Source organism: Coenobita brevimanus, chromosome 62 (assembly GCF_032717465.1).
Source record: "Coenobita brevimanus isolate Jiangsu-jjx chromosome 62, ASM3271746v2, whole genome shotgun sequence".
Classification (NCBI taxonomy): Eukaryota; Metazoa; Arthropoda; class Malacostraca; order Decapoda; family Coenobitidae; genus Coenobita; species Coenobita brevimanus.
Window position 1 is genome coordinate 38,213,969 of NC_137015.1, and position 24,222 is coordinate 38,238,190.

The following is a 24,222-nucleotide window of genomic DNA, read 5'->3' on the forward strand; positions in this document are numbered from 1 at the left end:
GAAATCTCTACTCCTATGAATGCAATAAAAAGATCTTCCAAATTTGTTGTTTGGTATAAATTGGAAGGCCCAACTCTTCTCATTTTTAAGCACAGTACACTACTCCTTCATTCCTTGGTTAAACCGTGGATTGGGAAATTACCTTTTTTTATCCCACCCCGTGGTGTGCAAAAAATGAAGAATCTCTCAGTCTTTGCGTTGGGCCATGCATATGTTTACATAGGGGAGTAGTAAAAAAAAAAAAAAAAAAAGGATTGTTTTTGTTTATAATAAACTTGAAGATAAGCATCCAGGGCATCATCTGGTGAAAAGAAAAAATTTCTCTCTCCGTCTTTGAACAGCGTCATGTGTAAGTTTGGGTAGGGGTTGAGTAGTTAGCGGTGATGCACAGCCAGCACAGCCTGAGCTGTGGCTCGCAATCCATGGATTAAAAAGAACAAATGAAATTGGCAAGGAGAAATGATTCTACAGTAACTCAACACCATCATCTCATATGCCTTGCCCTCTCTCGAAACCCATGGCAGGGAATTACCATGGTAGAAAAAAAATTTCTAGAATGGTGTGTGTGTTTAAAGGTCTCTTGTTCTTTCAATAACTCCTATCTTGCTTCATTTTCTCTCACTAATGTACGGAGTCAGGGATAAAAGTTCTTTTCTTTCTTACTACTAACATAAGATCAGAGTTAATATGTTCTGCCAACAAATGACCCTCACTGGTTTAATGTATCTAGGAAAAAGTGATGAAATGCCATACGTGTGATGCATTAGTGAGGAACTTATGATTCTGATTTTACACCCAGCCCCCCCCCCCCCCACATTATACAGTTGTTTGTTTTGTCATGGCAGGGTCTGGTGAGGCATGCTGGTTGGACTCGTGGGTGATGGTGACTGGTTCAGTGCTGGTGAGTGCAGTGGCCCTTCTCTCAACACTCTCATGTGTCCTGGCAATCAAGCTATTCTCCCTCCGGCAACTCCAGATACATAAACCTAGTTACTGACCTAACGTGTACCACAATAGCTGACCCCCCTTTGTGACTGTCTTGTGCTGTGTGGTGTTATGCCACCGCCAGCTCTTCTACAATGACAGCCATGTGTAGATTAACCCCTTCATTACAAGAAATTTTCCCTTATCCATTAAAAATTACTTGGCAGTAGAAAAGAGAGAGAGAGAGAGAGAGAGAGAGAGAATGGTTCTGATGGGGTATATACATGGCTGTTAAAATCTGCAGCTTTACCTGGGTGTATGGTAACTAATTTCATTTATTCTAAATGGGTCTGTCCTTCATTTCTGTAACATAAATTATTGGGCAAAAATGGGCAATTCAAAGGTGTACTGCTGATGCGGATCAGCATTATGAATGTTCTGGACCCCACCAACATGCACTATGCAAGGGAGTAACTGTCTCTGACTTAATTCTGGGTAAAGCTACAACAGTGGCTGAAAAAGGCCGTAGAATTTCAGCATAAACAGCCTGATAAATTCTCTCATGATTCTCAAATGTTTCCTGACTTTCTGATATTCACTCTGGGCTGGTTCCAAGGTTGTCAATGTGGGCTGGTTCCCTCCTCTTACTCTAAGGGTTGCAAAATAGTCAGTGGGTAAGTCTCTCATTCTACTGTGCAAAAACTACAGTAGAAAAAAAAAAAAATCTCTAACCTGCTTTGAGATGAGGGTGATCATGGATTGGATACTGAAGTCCTGAACATCTAAGGAAATATAAGATGCCTACTTCCCTCAGTGGCATAACAGGACTTAACCTCCAGTCATCTCCTGGGGATCAAATTCATGCATGTAACAAAACTTTCATACCAACTACTCTATATTTAAAAACAAAAGCAGAAAAGTACTACTCTGCAACATAAATGCTGCATGAAGATTAAAACCCACCGCAACAAAAAATTTAGAGTGGTAATGATACTTCAAGGTAATCACCTTCAAATACGAGGGTTAGATAGCTGTCCACTACCATTTTTTTACTGAATTGTGAGAAATATTTCTAACCATTTACATATAATTATATCCTGATTGTGTCTATGCTATTTCCAATTAATTTCCAAATGTTTTACATGAACATCTTGCTTTTCTTTGAGAATGTTTTCTTATAAAATCTTATTTCTTTGCTCTGATGACTCTAATAAAGCAAGAAGAGATTAGTTATTTTTTTTAGTTACAATCCTCTTGGAGCAAGACAAAAATATGAATCCGTTTACTAGTAGGCAAAATTCAATATAGCATCAACCAGCATTTCTGTGATACAGCCTGCTCAATCATCATCACGATCTTCGAAGCCTTGATCTCTCTTGGGAACCTGCTGACAGGGGATTATCATGACAAAACAATCACCAGGTTACTATTATGTACCTCTCAGTCTCTCCTCTTTCTCTTTCCACTCACCAATATACTGCCCCTCTTTTCTTTCATACCACATACCACACACAGTCTTCCTCTTTTAATACCCTAAATCTCACTTTCAAAGAAACTCGATGGTACTTTGTGTGCAGTCTTTGAATACAACCATACTATCTCAAAAGTATGTTTCCTTATCCATTTGAATATTTCCAGAACTTCTTCCTACTAAATGACATTCAAAATTTCCCTTGTTGCTTACACCACTGATCCTGTTTATACCTGCAAGAAAAGCTCATTTCTACAGCCTGTAACCTACAAAATTTACTAATACTTGCTACCTGGATTTCACCCCATTACAAAAGTGTCAGCAATAACACACTTTCATGCAAAGTCCTCTTCACCTCCAAACAAAACCCACCTTACTCGACATAATACTACCAACTCTTCCTATTACTCTCCTCCCTTGACGTGATCCCTCTTTAAACCTGCACTACCTTTCCCATGCTCACCCAATATATTATCATTATTCTGACCCTTATCTTCCACCTACAGTAAGACCATATTGCAGAAGGATACAGAAGCGAGGAAAAAGAAAGTAGAATATTGAAAGAGCTATCAACAACATAATGCACCCACTGAAATATATTACACAGTCATTACCCCAAAAACCTTGCTTCACCTGAAACGCATATTTTATTATTATTTTGGTAATTTGTTGAAGGTAAACATGAGGAATCAACCAGAAAATTTATTACAAACTGTAAAAAAATATAAATGTTCTGAAGGACACACAAGATCAGACACTTCAGACAAGATGTACTCCCTAAGAACAAAAATAAGTGCAGGTGCAGACTATATCATCTGGTCACAACACATTCCAGTAATCTGTCAACCACTAGCATTGTTATTTCCTATTGAACAGAAAGTACTTTTCAATTAACCCATCCTATAGTCATTACAATACATTTCTTAATCACAATATACCAATGCTATTTAATGGGTACCTGAAAATCACACTTTCAAAGAGACCAAACCTTGACAACTGCACTACATGATATACCAAAGAAGATATGGTTCAGAAATCCTCTTTGTAATGTTTTTTATCCAAAAACGCAACTGTAATAAAAGTTGGAGATGGAATTCAAAATAATCCTTGTGCAAAAGATTAAACTCCAGAATGTTGGGTGCTGTGACAAAGTATAAAAACAACTGTGAATCATCAGTAATAAACCCAAAACACAAAACTACAGGGTCAGATTGAAAAAAATACATTGGGAAAAAAATGAGACACTAGTATCAAGGATGAGGAACTGAAGTCTGAAGTATCACTGCCTGTGTGTTTGAGGAAAAATATCATAAAGAAAATCTGAATTCAAAAATTAATATTAACAACTTCAAGCTAAAGTTCATGCTACTTATCACTTTCACTAATACTCACTGGTTACTACTGTAAATCATTCCCAAAGCTACAATATCTGCTGGATAAACATTACAAACTTTTATAATTAACAAAAAGCGTAGCTATGCTTGACAATATCACAGTACGATCTTAAACTTTAATATAAAAATAATTCATTCAACATTACTATCATACGGTATTACTGAATCTTTAAAGTTTTACCAAGAACTTTACATGGGTTCTGCTTACAGATATAGAGCCCAGTAAGTATAAAAATATTAAGAAAAACAGCATAATATTCAAAATTGATGGGCAACTTTAATAGCAGAAAAAATTTTCAACACTGCATAAGCTAAAGTTAATTGGGAAGAGGAGGATAAAAGGAAATAGGCCTCTAAATTGTAAGAAAGGCATGAGACATTGCAGGGTTGTTGTGGAAACAATAGATGGAACAAAGTCAACAGAACTTTGAAATATAATAAGTCAATGATGTGAAACAGAAAGGAATTGCAAACCATGATACTAGGGAACAATAAGGTTTCATGGTAAAGTCCAGTTGTCTGTGGAGCCTGTAAAATTAAACAGATCTTCAGCTACTTTGGTAAGGATTATGTAATGAAGATCTTGGGGAAAAATGGTACTACATGAGCTGTTACCTAAAACTCCCAGGAATCAAGCCAACGAATCTGGTGCACAGTGCTGTTTTCAAAGCTGGGGTCCAGGTTGTGCATCCCGTACGTCAATGGAGCAAACAGGTAGAAGCTGCAATTAAACAGGTTGGGTGAATGGTGAATTAAAAGTCAAGCTACCTGAGTGTATCACTTACGGCAGAAGATTAGACACCAAGTTACACAATAAATACAGAGATGTATAAGGAACTAGTGTAGAAATCCTCATTTGAGTACAATTCATATACACAAAAACAAAACTAATTATGATCATCCTCAGTCATTTTCCCAAATGTGAAGCACAGCAATTCTCTTTCTTCCCTTTGGAGATATGAATGAAAGTAAATGGAAGCCCTTATGTCCAAAATCTCCCTCCCTCCCTTTCTCCCTCCCCCTCTGCCAAGAGACAGTATTAGGCTGTATGCAACTTAAGTGCTGGGCAGTGGGGTTACCATATCCACTAAAATAATACAAGATGGGACTTCCAGACTTCCACTCCTATCTTTTTAACCTGATACTGAGAATATGTATGAAATAAATGCATACCTTTTGTTTCTTTTTCTTTTTTTTTTTTTTTTACTTGTCATCCATTAACATCTATGTCCCATTATCAAATGAGTGGACTTGATCCTGAGAATGAAGAACATATTAGGGAGAAAGAGAGATGGAAAACAAATCAGGAGAAACAATCCAATTAACTGTCCTGTAAAACAGGCCATACATTTATTAGTTCATCATCAAAGCTTTAAGTATACTGTACTTAGCTCCGACCTAAACAATACTGTATACTACTATTTCACTTAAGTAATATGCATGTATAAGATAAATGCTTGGCCTGCATACACTTGACATGGTTGGGTAGCTCTACTATACACCTAGCCATGTTTAAGCATCCTGAAGGGCAACTGATCTGTGAGGCTGAGGAACTCCAATTTCAGTTGTTATTGTTGTTGTCACTCCAGGCTCATCTGGACATGAACCTAGTGGACTGCAGGCTGAGGCTGCCATTATGCAGTCCACTATCCTCCTTTCAGGGGATAGGAGAGAACTGAGGGACATGTGTATAACTGGGCAGTTGAGCCTCCTGGGTAACTTGGAGCCACCAAATGAAGGCGCCCCTCTCCAGCACTTGTCTGTGTTGTAAATGAGCTTAAAGTAGTGTGGACTAACCTGTAGATGAGAGTGGAGTAGAAAAGACCAGTGAGTGTTGGGTAAACTGACTGGGCTAGGTAGTGTGGCACCATGCTGGGTAGAGACTCAAATAGGTAGTCCACGATCACACCTGCCAATCACACAGACACATTATTACTAACACCACCATTATTATTATCACTATCACTCAGACTTAACAGTACAGTGTTAATACTACCAACATCATGCTATAAGGGTCACAAGAGATTGCCTGTTGTCTTACCGGTGAGCATGGATGAGAAGAGTAGGGCAGGGAAGTAGTGGTGGAAGTATAGGATGCGTCCCATGGCGTAGAAGGGGAGGTAGTGTAGTCCCCAGGCCAGCACCAGCCACCCACATGCTCCCAAGGTACGGTCACGCCGAGCTGACACAGGGACAGTTCAAGTCTGAAGTTGTAACTACTGTACTACTATGACGTATTAGCTATACTTAAAAGCTGTACTGAAGGAGTTAATATACAACTATTACATGATAAATACATAGTTGTGTCATTTAACCTCTTGAAGCCAATGATGTACTTTGTACTTTATTCTTCCTACTTCCAGATGATATCATTCATCTTAGTTATCTCATACTCAAGATGTTAAGCCAGGCCATTTCTAAACCCCTTCAGTTACAAAAATGGCTCCTATACAGAACAAAGTGATCTGGCAATAGCAGCCTACAAGAATAACATGTCACCTGGATTTAGGGTTAAGCCCTATTCTCAGCTTTCTGCCACATGTTAAACCACCTACACAAATAACAGTAATCTATAGGATTGTGCTGACAGTTATGGCTAGAATCTTGGAGGCATTCTATGCTCCCTGGAGCCATACGGTAAAAAAAAAAAATAAATAAAAATAAAAAGACATTCAAGAATATTGCAAAAACTTAATATGCTATGGTGCATGGCACTTCAGGCATAAGGATGACAAACTTACACACAAGGGACATGGGCACAAACGCTGACAAACACATTTTGTAAAATGCAACATTGAACAACAGAAGTGTGCCCTTAAAACAGGATGCATTTGCAACAAAATTAACATGTGAGACAAAACAGTAACAATAATACCAGTGCAGTGCAGTTCAAGGAGCCTGATGCAGAATCATACTGTACCTTTAGAACAGCTGAGCAATGAGTAATGTAGACAGTTTCATACCTGCTGTATGTTTCTGCCTGCCTACAGTACTGACTGAGAGGAGAGTGTTCAGTCACCATTCAGAGTAGAAACTTAAAAACTATATGATGAACCTAAAGAAAACCTGGGGGAACTTCTGTGAGCTTAGAATGGGTTATAATGAGGATTATGAACAGTAACAATTAAGAATCTTGAAAAAAATGTGAACAAGATTTGAAATCATATATGACAGAATACAAGTATGGAGTAAGAGCTGGTGTACTCAATCTGCTTTCACCTGACAGAACCTGGCCACTCCCACAACTTTGACCCAACAGTTACAACGTACAATATATGATGGAAAGCTTGCAACTGTGACATACATCACACGAGCAAGCTTTTTTTGAAACTGCCGTGCTACATATTTCTCCCATATATCCTCTATACTTCACCACGGCTGAACTAAGATATACTGTTTGCAGCTACATGAAATTCAGTAAACCTCAATTATTAGGCAGGAATGAGTCTCACTGGTTCTTTGTCATACTGATCCTCCGACCACACAGAGTCATCAACTGAGCTGAATGGGGTTACGGATCTTTATTTAAAAAAAAAAAAAAAAAAAAAAAAAAAAAAAGTGCTGTATGGTAGTGATGTAGTGAGAGATCCAAAATGAATCTGAAGATGACTCTGGGGGAATAATGCTGAAGCAATGTACAAATTTTTGTGGTAACTACTGAGAGATTGTTATAATACCTGGGCTGTTGAATCCTAAAAAGTTACATGTTCACCTTCAACACAAGGGGTTTCTCCTAAACTTAAAAAATATCATGATATGAAGATGTTACTCTAATGAAGAGCTTAATGGAATAATTCCTAACCCCTTCACTAAGACAGGTTTCTTGTAAAGTGCATATCATTATCTGGCAGTAGCAAGAATAACATTTTACAGTATAAGATGATGTCTTTTATATTTTCTTCTTAATAACACTAGATGACTTTATTCAACTTAGGGAATACCTCCTGAAGTTATGAGATTAATGAAGGCCATATCTGACCCCTCTAGGTTGAAAAAACTCTCAAGCTTAGTAAAACTGTCTGGGGGCAAGAATGAAATTTATATATGAAAATCAGAGGCTAAGAAGATGTTGCCAAAGAAAAGAACTGACTATCATATCCAACCTATCCAATTCATAAGATACAGTAAAACTTCAATAAATTGACCCTGCAGAAGGTGGAATTTCCGGCAAGTCGAACTCTGACCGAGATGTCTACAGTATCTATCTATCTATCTATTGCCAGACGCCATAATCAAGGAAGGGGTGGCCATTTGACTTTTGAGTTATTGGTTTTACGGGGAGGGGCACTAACCCTTCACCAACCCACTTGTTGACGTATGGGTTGGTTATATGGTTACCACCCAGCGTTGTAAATGTTTTCTTGTCTTACAGGAAACCATTTGGCTTGTCACTCAATGTAAAGCCACCTGTAAAGGAAAGAAGAGCAATAAGAAGTGACAGGAAAGATGGGAGATATAGAAAGAGAGGAGGGCAGGCACAGAAAAAGAATGATAAAGGCTAAGGACGAAGTAGGGAGCACTACATCAAGTGAGTGGATGATGGTCGCCACCACCTGACTTAGTGTTTATTCAAAGGGTTACATTTTTGTTTCTTATAAGGTAAGCGCGACATTTTAGTTTATTATATTCCAAGTGTTACAGTTTTAACTGATTGTAAAATGAAGTAAATAAGCGCAGAACTTTTCATAATTAAGTGACTGTTGCACCCCTCGACCTGTGGTATCTCCTATCCTAGCCTAGCCTACGACATGCACTGAATTTTTTTTATTGTTTATTTTTATTTCTTTATAAATGCTTCTTTCACTCTCAAATGTCGGGACCAACTTGTCTAGCCCCAAGCTCCTACGCTCCTTGTGGGGCAACATAGGACTGGGTGATGGATGGATGGATGGATAAATGCTACTTTAGTTTAGTGATAATAAACATGTAATCGCATACAATATGCGATTATTAGAGAGGAGGAATACTTTTTTTTTTTTCCCAATTATTTCCAGTTAGTAGGAAAATTCGGTAAGTCGAACTACCCTAGAGCCCCAAATAGGTCAACCTACGAAGGGTTTACTGTATCCCAAATGCTAGCATGACTGAAATACACACACCATCCATCGATTTAAAGGAATAAAAATATGCTGTAATACCGTACTGATGGAGTCTGTATCCTGCCTTGGCCTCAACAGTGCACATACCTTTGGTCTGGGCGTCATCACGGGCACCGCGCTGTCGTCGATAGGCCTGGTAGATGTAAACAAACAAAAACGCAGCCAACACCACCAGGTTACCCCACCAGATGATAGGGTTGCCCAGCAGGTACACTTTGAACCCATCTATTGCAGAGAACCACTGGCCCTGAAGGTTCCCAGGCCAACAACATAAACAACATATCACAAGCATACACAAATCAAGTACAAGCAGTCCTCATTATAAGCAACATATAGTGCCAGTATTCATTGAAAATGTCAACTCTTTTACATGCCAGCACTACTGTAAACTATGAGAAACTGGTACAAGTAATTCAATTTAACAGGTATCATTGAAAGCTCATGGGTATTTATTATAATTTGCTATGGAAGGAAAAGAAAAAAAATACAGTACTGTACTAAAGTAAGTCATTATAAGCTTCCCTTCTTTGTGTCTTTTTCTGCAATTAGCCCATCCATCATGGTGATATTTTCTATTACATTCTTGATGCCACCAATCACTTGTACTTAAACTAAGAGAATTTTAAACTGAAGGAGTTACATATCGGTATCATTATCCCATTCATCACTTGGGTGCTCTCTTCATCTGAATAAAATAATCTGAAAGTAGTAACGGTATACACATCACCAGGGTGAAGGGGTTATGTCCACAGTAAACTACAAAAGACTGACTATTAAAAGTCCTTCACTATCTATACACTTATTTACTACTTTTTCCCTATTTGGGTGAAGAAGTTAAAATATTATTAAAATATCCCTTACTCATGAAGGAATTATAGAACTGGCAGCCACAATTACAATAGCAGCCAAGGACGTGTTTTGAAATATCACACTTTCTCCGTACAACTGGGACAGAAAACTGGAAGCAACTGGCAAATCAACTTTACAGGTACCAATGGAATTTCAATTGTCTGAAACTTATTCGGGACTTAATACTGTGGCAAAAATGAACTTAAAGAAGTAGCTTATAATGAAGATGAACTGCACATTAAACAACACATGTAATACATAAAAAAAATAAATAATAATAATAATAATAAACTAACATTATGGTCGTAATGTTCACATGGAAATGACAAAATGCCAAGAGTGCACACACACACACACACATGCATGCACATACACACATATAATATGGTGTGCTAATGAAAACAAAGACTTTATGAAAAGAAATAAGTAATGTTCCACAGTAAAACATGAAGTGCTGAGTCAAAATGATTTAAACACATGATGACTACTATAACTTTTCTGTGATTATGGTTGTGAATTTCACAAACTAACAACTCATAATTTCAAGAAATACATTAAACAGTCACAAAAAGGGTATCATAGCAGTATCAAAAAGAAACAAGCACATGTAAACTACAGTCTGGCACATCACAGAAAAATCCCAGTGTCAAAACAAAAACAAAAACAAAAAGTACAAACAAAATTCATACACCAAATACAATTCACATCGACCATCTTACCAAAGAAAGCTGCAACAACATCCAAGTAAATGAAAAATCAAGCACACATGATAGTTCCAGAACAAGGACAAATATGCTAACACAATTCAGGCATGTGAAAGAGTCAGCAAAAAGAAGCAAGTGGAAAATAAGAAGGAACGTACAGTACAGGGTGTTCCACACATCATGCATCTCAATTATAGTGTGTTGCAGGGATGGCTCACTCTACTCATGTAAGAAGCAAACATTTTGGCTGCTATGTGAAATTTCTAATACACTAGGTAATCAGTGGATACAAAAAAAGCACTCACTATACTTTATGAAAACTTAAGGGACGTAGAAAATGATTCATGGTTGACAATGGTCACACTAACAAAGCCAATCCCAGAACATACAAAAACTGGGACACACAACCTACGAACCACCCTGTTTTGCAACCATTTCTTTGACCAGCTGTACCTGCCACAGCCCGAGGTATTACATAACCCCGCCTGGCCTGGAACGAGCGGCGGGTGGTGAGGCAGATGTAGGCCAGCAAGGCGACTAGGTTACCCCAGAACACCACAGGGTTGCCCAAAAGGTAGATCTTCAGAGGACCCCCTGAGAAGTGTTGGCCCTACCATACCACCACCATCATCAAGCATATTGAAAGTCATTACCACCACCATTATCATCATCATAATTATCTTCATCAACACCATCATGACTATCATTGCTACTATACCCATTACTATCATCTCCACCACCATCATCAGTCATCACAATCATCATTAACCTAACCTCTTTTCTGACTACCTAAGAATGGGGTGAGATAGGGCCCAGAAGACAAGGAAGGAGAAAGCTTGAATGGAAGAACTGTCAGTAGCATGCCCAGTGAAATGGAGTGGATATTTACAATTCACACCACACAAGCTCCTGGAATCCTGCTTCTACCTCACGGGCTTTACATCTGCATATATTTTTTTAATCTTTCTTTACAGATACATTTCACATTACTGGTCAGACCCTCTCAGACGTGCTGACCCTACCACATCACCACCATGTAGATAGATGGCTGCATTATTAAAACTGGGTATGCAAAGGTGAAAGTAAGCATGTGATTTTTAAATTAATGGACCACTTGTGTTTCTTAGATATGATTAGCTTGCATCCAACATTAGATAGAGTAGCTAGGAATTATAGTGGAAGGCTGGAGATGTTCCATCATTATAAGCCTTAAAAAGTATTGTCAAAATCAGAGAGCCTGTTCATACCTTCATGCTCTCAGCCTAAATAATACAGCTCTGAGACAGAGCTTGTAAGGTTAGGTTAGGTTAGATATGGTTGGTAACCTGTGCAGTCTGGGTTAGTACATTCTTGCAGCTACCAGACAATTTTATTCAATTTGGGAAAGGCTCCTGTTACTGAAAGGATCTGTTAAGGTTACCAGTACTGATGCTATATCAAATCTCTTCAGTTCAGGATCCATCTTAAGCTGAATAAAATCAAGAGGAAATGGCAAGAATAAAATGAAAATGATGTCCCTGGTAAACAAAGAGAGTAAAGTTAGCCTTATCAACCTGTCCTGGATTAAGCTGATAAAGAAATGCATTACTGAAACCATTCATGTCAGACTCAGAGAAATAGTGATATTGATAGATACATAAAGGTAGACAGAAACAGGAATATTAAAACCAAATTATAAAGTATGGCTAATACAGTACACTGACATACAACCCCGGTCATGTTTCTAGCTAGACTATCAGATATATGAAAGAATGGAATGGCATGAATATCAGGATTCATTCATTCATTCATTCATTGCCAGACGCCATGTATCCCAAACGGGGTGGCCAAGGGCTTAGAGTTAATTGTTTTACAGGGAGGGGCACTAATCCTCCACCAACCCACTTGACACGTAGGGAGAACGCCAACAGCATCTGGTGTTCCCAGGCGGTCACCCATCCAAGTACTAACCAGACCCAACGTTGCTTAATGATATTACATAATAGGGCAACAACTGCTAGTTGCATCTTCTAATTTATTTTTTGCTGTGGTAGGTGGGGGCGTTCACCATCCACTTACTCGATAATGTGCTGCTCTCGGGTGACTGCTCTTTCCTCTCTTCCTTCCTTCTTTCCTTCCGTCCTCTTCTGTCTTTCTTTCCTTCATTCTCTCCTCTTCCTTATGCCTATGGGTGATTCTACACTCCCTCTTCTGTCTTTTTATCCTTCATTCTTTCTTCTTCCTTCTGCCTAAGGGTGGCTCTACACTGAGTGAAAAGCCAAATGGTTTCTTGTACACCATGAAACCATATACTATGCTGGGTGGTAACCATATAACCAAATTATGGCGCCTGGTGGTTTTGTGGGTAATTAAGATGTTCCAATTGGATTGAGCCTGTGCAGGTTTATATCAAAGATTTTTTTTTTTTTTTTTTAAAGTGTCCGACTCTTGGCATTGGCTTCACAGCCTGCTCCCAAGGCCCAGTAGTCCTCCTACATACCATACACCTCTACATGTCACCACTTTGGCACTAACACCCACCATCCATATTGAATACATGCTAGGGCTGTCTCGTACAGGTCTGGTGTATTGGTATTAGAGGGGTATTTTTACGACATGTCTTAAATGTCAGGACCAACTGCCTAGCCCCGGACTCCTACGCTCCTCCTGAGGCAATGCAGGATTGGATGATGGATGGATGGATTTTTACGACATGTCGGCGGGTCTTCTGGCAGATCAGTAAAGTCTGTCTTTATTGAATTCAAATCCTTAAACTGTTCCCTGCCCCAGCGGGGATTTGAACCTGGGTCCGGTAGGACTGCAGGCCACCTCTCTACCGACTGAGCCACCTACTGTATAATACAAACAAATCCTTACCTTGAAGTTGATAGGCCACTGCCAGGGTTGAGAGGTGATCTCTCCTTCCTTGGGTTTGAGGCCAGAGTTGCCCTGGAACATGACTGTGTGAGATTCCAGGAACTTCTCCAGGAAATTGGGTGCATAGATCTCAAAACTGGAGTTTGGCACTGAAAATAAAAAATAAAAAGAAGATAGAAGTGAAATAAGGAAAGTTATCAATGCATTCCAACTTTCCTTAATCATGCTATACGATCATCTTATGAGTACGGCAGAATCACCATTTTGGACACAACTGCTCTAATGTGCATGCCTTCAGACACAATCTTCCTTTCTTTACCTTGATATAATTACTACCAAGAATTATTTGCTGTATACAGTAATTGTGGTACCATAACTTCCATGACAGCTTATTATTTTGACATCAGATTCACTGTTAAAAATTTATAACTATTTCTATTTTCTTTAAACCTGAATCTGTGCATATTGGAGCATCACACTGATAAGTCTGCTTCACTATGTTTAGAACCTGGGTACCACTTTATGGAATGAACTTGACATAACCACATCTAGACTATCCTTACATACAAGCTTTGTGCCTTTTTTCAGTACTCTTTTTCTTTCTTCTTTAATTTACAGCTCATATTCAGAACTCCAAATGAAAACTTAAAATGAAGACTCACACTTGGGGAAGACATTGTCCTCGATATTCCAGAGGTTGTTGGGATCGTGGACATTGGGGTTGCAAGTCACCTCCATCTGTTCATAGCCCCTGGAGGTGTAAAGTAACTTATTATTTAGCTCTAATTGTTGTTGGTACAGAGTATTTTATTAAAGTTAACACCAGATGACTTCATTCAACTGACAGAATCTATACTAGTCAAAAGTAAAAACATACCTCAGGCATCCCTGTCACTGTTGATGGGATACTCATGAATTTAGGTTATTCAACATTAACTAATTCAGCTGAGAAATCATAGCAATCAAAGGGTAAAGATCAAGTACACACAAAATGAATAACTTCTGCTTTCCTTGGACAGTGTCAAGTTCATGCAATTATGAATCACAGTGACACATGAGGATGTTCAAAGGAACCTGGCATGGACCTATAACAATGGGCTGCTAGAGTGATTATGGAATTAATATTAATAAATGATGGTTTGGGTTAGCCCCAACATATACAAATAATAATAGCTAAAAGCAAAGGTGCATCAGTCTGAACCCTTAAAGAGATGATGAGAACTTCACTGTTATGCCACCAGGGACATTGACAAGTCATCCATCCATCTATCATCAAAAAGGGGTAATATATGAATGGATATCAGTTCAGTTCAGTTGATATGCGGGACTGTTGCCTTTGCAATGGCACTGTAAGTAATTTTATTCCTTTCAAGCAGCCTTCAGTTTTGTTACAGTCACTCACCATTTCTTGTATATTAATTAGCTATAAAAACTCTCATCTTAAATGTCTGGACCAACTGCCTAGCCCCGGGCTCTTATGCTCCTCATGGGGCAATGTAGGATTGGATGATGGATGGATGGATGGATGGATGAAAAAAAAAAAAAAAAAAAAAATTAACACATTTTGTAAAAAACACCAAAACTTACCAACATTGTGTAAGTTAAGAGATGCTCAAAACACAGTGGAACCTGATAAAGTATTCTGCTACATGAAAGCAATCATTTCTATCTATCTATCTATTGCCAGACGCCTCAATCCCGTTTGGGGTGGCCACAAACAAATCGCCTCCAAGTCGCCCTGTCCCCCGCCATTTCACCACCCTGCTCCCAACTCACACCCCCCTCTCTCATATACCTCTCCACCCCATCCCTCCATCTCATCCTCGGTCTCCCCCTCCCTCTTCCACCCTCCACCTCACTCACATACACTCTCTTCGTCAGTCTTTCACCCTCCATCCTCTCCACATGGCCAAACCACCTCAGTGTGTTCCTCACAACGCTCCCTATCACATCCACATCAACACCACAACGCTCCTTTATATCCTCATTCGTCAGCCTGTCTCTCCACGTGACTCCACAAGCTCCTCTTAAATAACTCATTTCCACTGCTCTCACTCTTGACTTGTGTCCTTCCAACAACGTCCAAGCTTCACTTCCGTACGTTAGAGTTGGTATCACAATACTGTCATGTAGTAACTTTTTTACTTCCATGCTCACTTCCCTGTTTCTTATCACTGCTTTCAAGGAACCAGCAACCTTTCTTCCCTGCTGTACCCTTTCAAGCACTTCACCCTCCAAACCTCCATCCTTACTCATCACACTACCCAAATACTTAAACGTACTCACATTTTCCAATTCCTCACCATCCAACCTCGCTATACATTCACTGACTTGATAAACAGATGTCACAATAAACATTACAACAGACATACTACAGGCGTTCTCTGTTTTGTTGTATGTACAAAACTGTCAATGCCAACAACTTCCTTATATGTCTAGGATTTTGAATTAATGATGTTTGACTCACATCCACTTGATTACCACTGATCCAATGACCTGCTCTGACTTTTAAGTTTCAATACAATGTAAGTGAGGTACTCATAATGCACAGACACCACTATATATAATACATAAAAAAAAAAAAAAAAAAAAAGTGGCCAAATCCCCAAGTACTATACGACACACTAAACAATTCAGAGATATTTAAAAGTCACAAGAAATTTAAGGCTTTTTATCACACAAATACTTGGTCCACATACAACTTAATCATACTGCAGTATCACAGCATATTTATTTTCTTATAAGGAAGCATTATGAATATGTTACAAATGGCACCTGATTATTGTATTGTAACTTATACTGTTTGTGGTAGGTGGGGGCGCTCACCATCCACTCACTCGATGTAGTGAAGCTCTCGGGTGTCTGTCCTTTCCTCTCCATCCTTCTTTCCTTCCATTCTCTTCTGTCTTTCTTTCCTTCATTCTTTCCTAGTCCATCTGCCTACAGGTGACTTTACACTCCCTCTTCTGTCTTTCTTTCCTTCATTCTTTCCACTTCCTTCAGCCTGTGGGTGACTCTACACTGAGTGACAAGTCAAATGGTTTCCTGTGCACCAGGAAACCATTTACTATGTTGGGTGGTAACCATATAACCAAATTTTGGTGCCTGGTGGTTTAGTGGGTAATTATTGCACTCCAATCGGATTGAGCCGGTGAAGGTTTATATCCAAGGGGTGGTTGGGGTGGATTGCTCATGTAATGCCACTCAGGGATGAGTGAGGCGGGTCACTGTCATCTTAAATGTCGGGACCAACTGCCTAGCACCGGGCTCCTACGCTCCTCATGGGGCAATGTAGGATTGGATGATGGATGGATGGATGAACTTATATTGTACTTCATAAACAATATGGTGTTTCTCTTAAGTCTTAGAGCCATGGCATTCTTAGTCATGGATAAAAATGGTAAGCAGGTACAAAGTCTGTCCTGAACATGTACGAGTTCTGTGGAACAACAGGAACAGAGATATCACATGCCAGTGATGTCTCACAAACCGCATTTACTGGGCAAAAGAGTTACATATGGTTTGTGAGCTTGGTGTTGGCCACCTCTTTTATACACAAACACTAAAGCACTGTGACTAACCACTTAGGCAGCTGTTTGTTGTGAGACATGAGGGCGCAGCCAACCAGGTAGTGGACGAACCTCAGCTCATGCACCACTGTCTTCACCACCTCACCCTCAGCACCACCAACCACCTCCACACGCCACACGTCATTCACATCTCCCTCACCATTCTGAAAGGTATTCACTGAAGCTTGAACAGTTCTTAGGAAATCCCAGCTCTACAGATGTGACAAGTTTTTACTGCCCTGTACCCGCAGACTAAGACTAAATATTTAACAATGATGGAATGCAGCATCTATTGCCATTTAGCATGAAGCACACAAATTTTAAATTTTAACAATGAGAAAAACACCATTGCATGAGAATCTTCTTTTGTGATATAATCATTACCGACATCACCATATGGTGTTAAACGTACTGGATGATGGTGGCAAACAAAGTTGAAAATGGTGATGATGACAATGACAGTGAAAAGATTAACATGATGATAATAATGCTTGTCACTTACCTCACCATATCCCGTGACCTGGTGGTGCCTCTTTGTAACAGGTGCCTGCTCACGATGGGAGTGAAGGTTGCGACCAGTGGGTACATGTTCCAGTCTCACCAGGTCACCATTCTTCACCAGTTCTACTGGGTCATCATCTTCCCAGTCACCAGGCTCTTCGTTCCACTTCTTCACCAACCTAGGCAATATTTAATCCCTTAAAACAATATATATATTTTTTTGCCACTACCAGCAAATTATATTCAGCTTTAGGAGTGCTCCATTATAGTGCAGGAGTTAACAAAAGTTGTATCTGAGCTCTCCAGTTATTTATATTTAAAAAAAAAAAAAAAAAAAAAAAAATCAAGGCTAAATAACACAGCATACAGGAGGAGTCAAAGCATCAAATGAATGCTTTTATTTCTCTTATATCATGCTTTGCTTTAATACAACTCAATCATAAATGTGGTGGTGGTGGTGGTAGTAACAGTACTAGCTGTAGCAGTTTGCCATAGAATTTTCAGCACCAACACAATCTACATAACCATCTCAGTCTATCATCCCACCATGCATACAAAAGAAGAATTACTGTAGTAATAGTAGTAGTAGCAGCTGTAGTAGTTTGTTTGCATCAGACATTCATCATTAACATTCAAACTACAGCACATGAATATCTCAATGACATCTAGCTCCCTCCAAGAACTCCATTATTTTGGGTGGCCATGAAGAAATTCTCCAAGTTGCTGTGTTCTTACACATATCTCTGATTATCTCACCACTCTTCTTACTTTACCAACTTTTTCACATATGAACTGTTCTTCTCTTTTCTTCCATGTATGGCAAGTGGAAGTCTATCACTGACAACATTAACAAGGAAGCAGCTAGTACTTTTGCTAACTCTGTCACTCAATAACAAAGTAAAACAAAATTAATCAGTTTACAGGACTCAGAAAGACAAATGTGCCTTCTTTCATACAGCCATTTCTCTTGTACAGTTGGACATAAGGTTACTTGTAGTCTGGCCTTCATTCCTTCTGTTGGGAAGAAACATTCTGACCCATTTCAAACTCGAGATGTGGGCAAAATCTAGAGAAAGAAAAAGGATACCTAAGATGTAAGGGAGCTATTAGCAAAAGACCTGGTGATGTAGGGCATACATCCATACACAGTATTTATCATTCTTAACAATCCTCATCCTGACAGAGTTCCTATATAACGATGGGGTGAGGAAGGATCCAGAAACAATTGAGATAAAAGCATAAAACTGAGAAAACTAGTAACATCATGCTTAGTGAAATGGGCCACACAAACATTCACACACCATCCCTTTGAATACAACAACTCCAAATAATTTAAAAACAGATACGATCAATGAAAAGGGTCATCAAATCATTCACAAAAGAAGTCTTTGAATTTCCCAGCTTCGATTTAGAACCGCATGTTTGGTGAAATGGCACACAGAATCATTCACATATCAAGCCTCTGGATTTCTCAGCTAGCAATGATCTCACCACTTGTTGTTGAAGTCCTTGTGTGAGTACGTTGTGATCTGTTGCTGCCTGGCCCCAGAGCCCTCTGGGTACAGGTGGATGTGGGAATGAAGGTACCCGCCACCAGTTCTTGCATTCTTTAAGGTTACCTCAGCACCATACGCAAGCTCTGTGAACAAGAGGAAGGGTCTTCAAGTGTACGCGAAGAGATACTAGTATGGAAAACCATCTGAATCTACACAAAAGTATACACAGGACTACCTGTTGAATTATTAGTTTGCTTTGATATTTTAAAAAGCCTAATATGGGTAATTATATTGTTAAGTGATATAAGAATCTACTGATTAACACCACAGCTTATCAGGGGTAGCTTTCACATTTCCAGGTGTTTGTCTTTACTCAGTACTGGTTCCTCCTCCTGTGACATATGACCTTCCCTCATATGCTCTTTAACCTAGTCCATTTCCATAAGGATTGGGGTAAAAGTACCTGATGAGACAAAAAAAACTGTGAGTAGATCCTAACTGGTTAACTTCAATTTAAGTTACTAATCTACTTTACCCATCATTATAAACAAAGTAACAGTAATTAATCAACATTCAAATATTATCACAAAGTGCTCAGGAATATTGGGTCTATGATCTATTTCACTCAGTATTCAGGCAATAAATCTACTACTCTAAATCCAACCCATCTTTCATTAACAGGAAACACGGTGAACTGGTAAGAGCAGCTATGATGGTGGTAATAATATTGAAATACAAAAAGAAAATCGTACGATAGGAACAAACCTAATGGCATGCTGGCATTGAAGAGTGAGTTGCCCTCAAGCTGTGACTGGAAAGCTGAACTGTAGAACCCATCTCCATTACCACTGTCGAAGGAAATTATGCATGTCACCAGTGTAATTCATAACTCCTTTAGTATGACAAAGTCTTTTTCATATTACAGTAAAACCTCACTAACATACTAACTGGGGCCCAAGCCATTCCAAAAAAAGCAAAAGTCTGATAAAAGCGACATCTGACTTCCTCCTGCTAACCCGGACCTTTTCCGAAACATCAGACATTAGTCCGGATCGCACCAACAGTTTTTCACTACCACTGCAGTACTGTATGTGTACTGTATTATACATTCACTACAATAATCAAATGATATAATACTGTATGTATAATAATACCGTAATGTACAGTGATAAACATGTCTTTTATTTGCCTTATTGTGGTGAGCATAGCTGAAGTGGTAAGGCAGTCCACGCTGTTTCTGGCTTTGTCGGACTTTTTCCAAAACACAGGTATAAGAATTTAGGCTGGTGGGCTCCTCAGGTTTGATAAAAACAAATTCCGGTACAGAATATTGAAGTCCATTATATCGAGGTATTCTGTACTCATGCAATCTTTGTGTGTGTGTGTGTGTGTGTGTGTGTGTGTGTGTGTGTGTGCGCGCGCGCGCCTGCCCTCAAGGCCCAGTAGTCCTCCTACATACCATACACCTCTCTACATGTCACCATTTTGGAGGTAACACCCACCATCCTTATTGAATACATGCTAGAGATGTCTCATACAGGACTGGTGAACTGGCATTAGCGGGGGTATGTTTACGACATGTCGACGGGTCTTCTGGTAGATCAGTAAAGTCTGATTTCATGAAATTCAAATCCTTAAACTGTTCCCTGCCCCAGCGGAGATTTGAACCCGGGTTCAGTAGGACTGTAGGCCACCTCTCTACCGATTGTGCCACTGCATTTTACTCTAACAGCTTTTTTTTTTTTTGTTTCTGGAGGTGTTAGATATAATAACTAACCTTTAATCCAATGATTTTTTTTTCATGCAGTCATGACATGACTTTATTCAGCAGGTCCCCCCCCCCCCCGGAGGTGTTAGATATAGCAGCGGTAGGTAGGGATGCTCACCATCCACTCAATCGATGCAATGCTGCTCTCAGGTGCCTGTCCATTCCTCTCTCCCTTCCTTTGTCTTCTGTCCTTCTTTCCTTCATTCTTTCTTCTTCCTATTATCTCCAGGTGACTACACTAAGTGACAAGCCAAATGGTTGCGTGTACACCACAAAACCATTTACTATGCTGGGTGGTAACAATATAACCAAATTATGGCGCCTGGAGGTTTAGTGGGTAATTAAGGTGCTCCAGTCAGACTGAGCCAGTGTAGGTTTATATCCAAGGAATGGTTGGGGTTTACTGCTTATGTAATGCCACTCACGGATAAGTGAGGCTGGTCACTCTCATCTTAAATGTCAGGATCAACTTCCTAACTCTGGGCTCCTACACTCCACATGGGGCAACACTAAATTAGATGATGGAAGGATGGATGGTTAGATATAGTAATTAACCTTTAATATGAGGTAAAAAAAAATAATAAAATACAATAAAACTGCACTGAGGTAATAAGCAAAAATTCATGTCATTGTGGTAAAGGGGCTAATAGTAGTGACAAGGTTTCTAGATGCTTGGATAGATGAAAACTGGTTTAATACTTAACTAAGGTACATGTATTCATTACCTTTTACACAAGATGGTGAGGTGGATGTAGAAGTAGAAGCAGTATAAGACAATGGGCAGCAAAATCAGGCCTACAGCTCGGGCCACAAAGTGTTTTGCAACCACAGTCTGAAAGAATTAAAACACACACACAAATAAATAGAGTAAGGCACCAGGTTTTGCACCTAATAGGGCCTGTGAAAAGTGCTGCCAAAGCTGGGGCATTGATGTTATGGGAAATAAGCTAATAGGGACTAGGTGCATAAGAAAACTCACCCCCTCTGTGTATTTCCTACTTTAAATATGTCCTGAAGTTACCTGAAATGTTGTTATTAACACATTAAATCATAGAGTAACATTAACATTAAAACAAAAACAACACAAAATACACTTAAATACAGTATGTATTTGCAATTTTACTAACATGTGTAACACACACACTCCCCCCATTCAAGAATAACACTCACCAGAATGACCAGGGTGAAGGGCTTAATGGACTTGGTGCTAGGGGGTATCCAAGGCTTTGGGTAGGGCTAATGGGCCCCACCACTACCTCTAACACCGTCTCCATCACTACCACTCCTCCGGCGCCTGGTTCAAAATACTTCTTTCGCAAGGGCTAGACTGGCTTTAAGTTAACTCAGCTGTTTTCTCATACTACACACACTCGACACTCGCACATTAAGTATATATTTTGCATATTTCAGTGTTATGAGCACCTTTCTCCACTATGATATTATTTTTTTAACTAGTCATCATACTTGCATTTTTTCACCCCATTCTGGTAGTCATGCTTGGCCTTTCCTTTATCGCCAGCTGTTCCAGGTTCACGCCTTCTTACCCCATTTTCACTATCACCCAGTCCACCTCCAGCGCCACTTGAAGCACAAGATAATATATTTCCGTCAATTAGTAATCAAGGACTTGAGAGTGTAACACTCAGCTTGCAGACACACTAAACACGTGTGGGAAACAGGCTGAAACTTAGTGTTGGTGCTGGCATCGCCGTGGTAATAATCTGAAACTTGTGCTGCCAAAGGGCACGAAAGTGCGTTTTTGGTCGCAAATGTGCAATCACAGGATCATCTGATGGCTGCCACCAAAGTGAGATTTCACTGACCTGGATGTCACGAAACCTGGTGCCTTAAGGTACAGTATATACAAAATACAAATGCCACTCTCTCCTGTTTTCTCCTTTATATTTCTGCGCTCCCCCCCACCTACCCAAATCTCTCATCCACCTAATTAAACATTTTTTTTTTTTTTTATCACCCAATCATGGTTCTATTACTTATTTCCTTCCTTCATCACTAAGTAATTTTTTTATCACACTTTTCCTTCTTCTCCTTTCACCAACTCAACCATCAGTCTTACCTTCCCTCCCAGTCATCCTTCCTTCTTTCATCACCTACTGTAATCATACTTCTCTTCATTTCATTACTAACTACACAACTAACCTTCCTCCTTCCCTATCTTCACCCAATCATCTTTCTCTCCACACCCTTATTTCACCACTAAATCACACTATCTTTCCCACTCCTTCCTTCCTCATTACCCATGTTTCTCCCTTCCTTTATAACCTCATCACCCTTTTCTCTGTCCCTCCTTCCCACATCATTCTATTACTCTTCCCTTCCATGTGTTCTTCTCTCTCAATTCTATCATTCTTTCTTCAATCTCACTTCCTCCCTTCCCTAACTAATCTATTTGCCTCCCTCGCCCACTTTTCCTTTTTTCGTTATTTAAGCACATTTCCTTTTTTTCTTTTGCTCTTTTTCCATATCAGCCCATCTTTCTCCTCACACACCATTCCATTACTCTTATTCTCTCCAACAAAGAGGGTATGTTTTCACCCATTTGTTTGTTTGTCTGTTAGCAGGATTACTCAAAAACTAAAAGAGATTTAGACCAATTTTGGTGGGTAGATAGCCCATGTCCCAAGGAACACTCGATTAACTTTTGGGACTGATCCAGATCGTATTACAGATTCTGGATCCAGAAAACATTTTATGTGAAAGCCTAATCAGTGATGAGAAAACCTAACTCATTATGAAGGGTGCTTTGGAAATTACGTTGCCCTTGTCAGAGAGATGTGCTCCACCGTGTGTCCCTCTAGTTACTTTTTCCTTCTCTTTCAGCTCACTCCATCCTATTATTCTACCCAACCTTTCCACTTCTCACCATTATATTACCCCTCCTTCTTTCCATCTCCTGTCCTTCCCTCACTATCCCATCACTCTTCCTTTTCTCTCTCCATCCCTTTCCCCACTACTTCATCACAATCCCTTCTTTAACTTTTCCTCCTCATCCTCACCATGTCATCAATCTTCTGTCTCATCATTCTATTACTGTTCCTTTTCTTCCTCTCCCTGCATTCCATCACACTTCTCTAACTTTTTTTTTTCTCTCACCATTTTATTATCCTTCCTTCTCTCTCTCGCCATTCCTTCACTGTCATATCCCCCTTCTCCCCAATTTTTTTCTTTTCTCACCAGTCACTCTTCCTTCACTTTCTTTTCCTCAACCTTCTCTTCTCTCACCATGTCATCACTCTTCTATCACTTTTCCTTCTGTCTCCTTCTCTCCCATAACTCTTCTCTCCTTCCTGCCCCTTCCCTAAAAACTCCCTCACTCTTCTCTCTGACCCTTCTTTCATTTCCAGGGCAACATTTTCATTGGCACAGGAGGAGTATTTCTTATGCAACTGACTTTGAATGTTACATCTTATTCTCCCTATGTGTTATCGGTAACTTGAATGTTATCTCTTATTCTCTTTGTGTGTTACCTACATCTTATGTTTAGTGACAATTTATACCAGCAACATAAAAATGAAAATCAATTTAGGCTGGGAACATTATAATTTTGTTTTACCTCCAGATGATATTATT

At 39.4% G+C, this 24,222-nt stretch overlaps 2 protein-coding genes across 2 annotated transcripts in view; one reads left to right on the forward strand and one right to left on the reverse strand.

Moving 5' to 3' along the window:
• Positions 1–997, forward strand: part of LOC145404041 (uncharacterized) — a 29,155-nt gene extending 28,158 nt beyond the window's left edge. Inside the window, exon 7 of the mRNA XM_080275644.1 lies at positions 846–997. Within this exon, the coding sequence (XP_080131770.1) occupies positions 846–997 (152 nt within the window). The remainder of the gene's footprint in view (positions 1–845) is intronic.
• A 2,087-nt stretch (positions 998–3,084) lies between these two features.
• The window catches only part of tw (Protein O-mannosyl-transferase 2), a 38,254-nt gene continuing 17,116 nt past the window's right edge, over positions 3,085–24,222 (reverse strand). The window contains exons 8-18 of the mRNA XM_080275669.1: positions 21,357–21,463; positions 19,629–19,711; positions 18,859–19,006; positions 17,369–17,546; positions 16,879–17,030; positions 13,960–14,048; positions 13,298–13,446; positions 8,976–9,135; positions 5,831–5,971; positions 5,587–5,698; positions 3,085–4,510 (exon numbers count right to left, since the gene is read on the reverse strand). Coding sequence (XP_080131795.1) covers positions 4,405–4,510; positions 5,587–5,698; positions 5,831–5,971; positions 8,976–9,135; positions 13,298–13,446; positions 13,960–14,048; positions 16,879–17,030; positions 17,369–17,546; positions 18,859–19,006; positions 19,629–19,711; positions 21,357–21,463 — 1,425 coding nt within the window. The 3' untranslated portion in view covers positions 3,085–4,404. The remainder of the gene's footprint in view (positions 4,511–5,586; positions 5,699–5,830; positions 5,972–8,975; positions 9,136–13,297; positions 13,447–13,959; positions 14,049–16,878; positions 17,031–17,368; positions 17,547–18,858; positions 19,007–19,628; positions 19,712–21,356; positions 21,464–24,222) is intronic.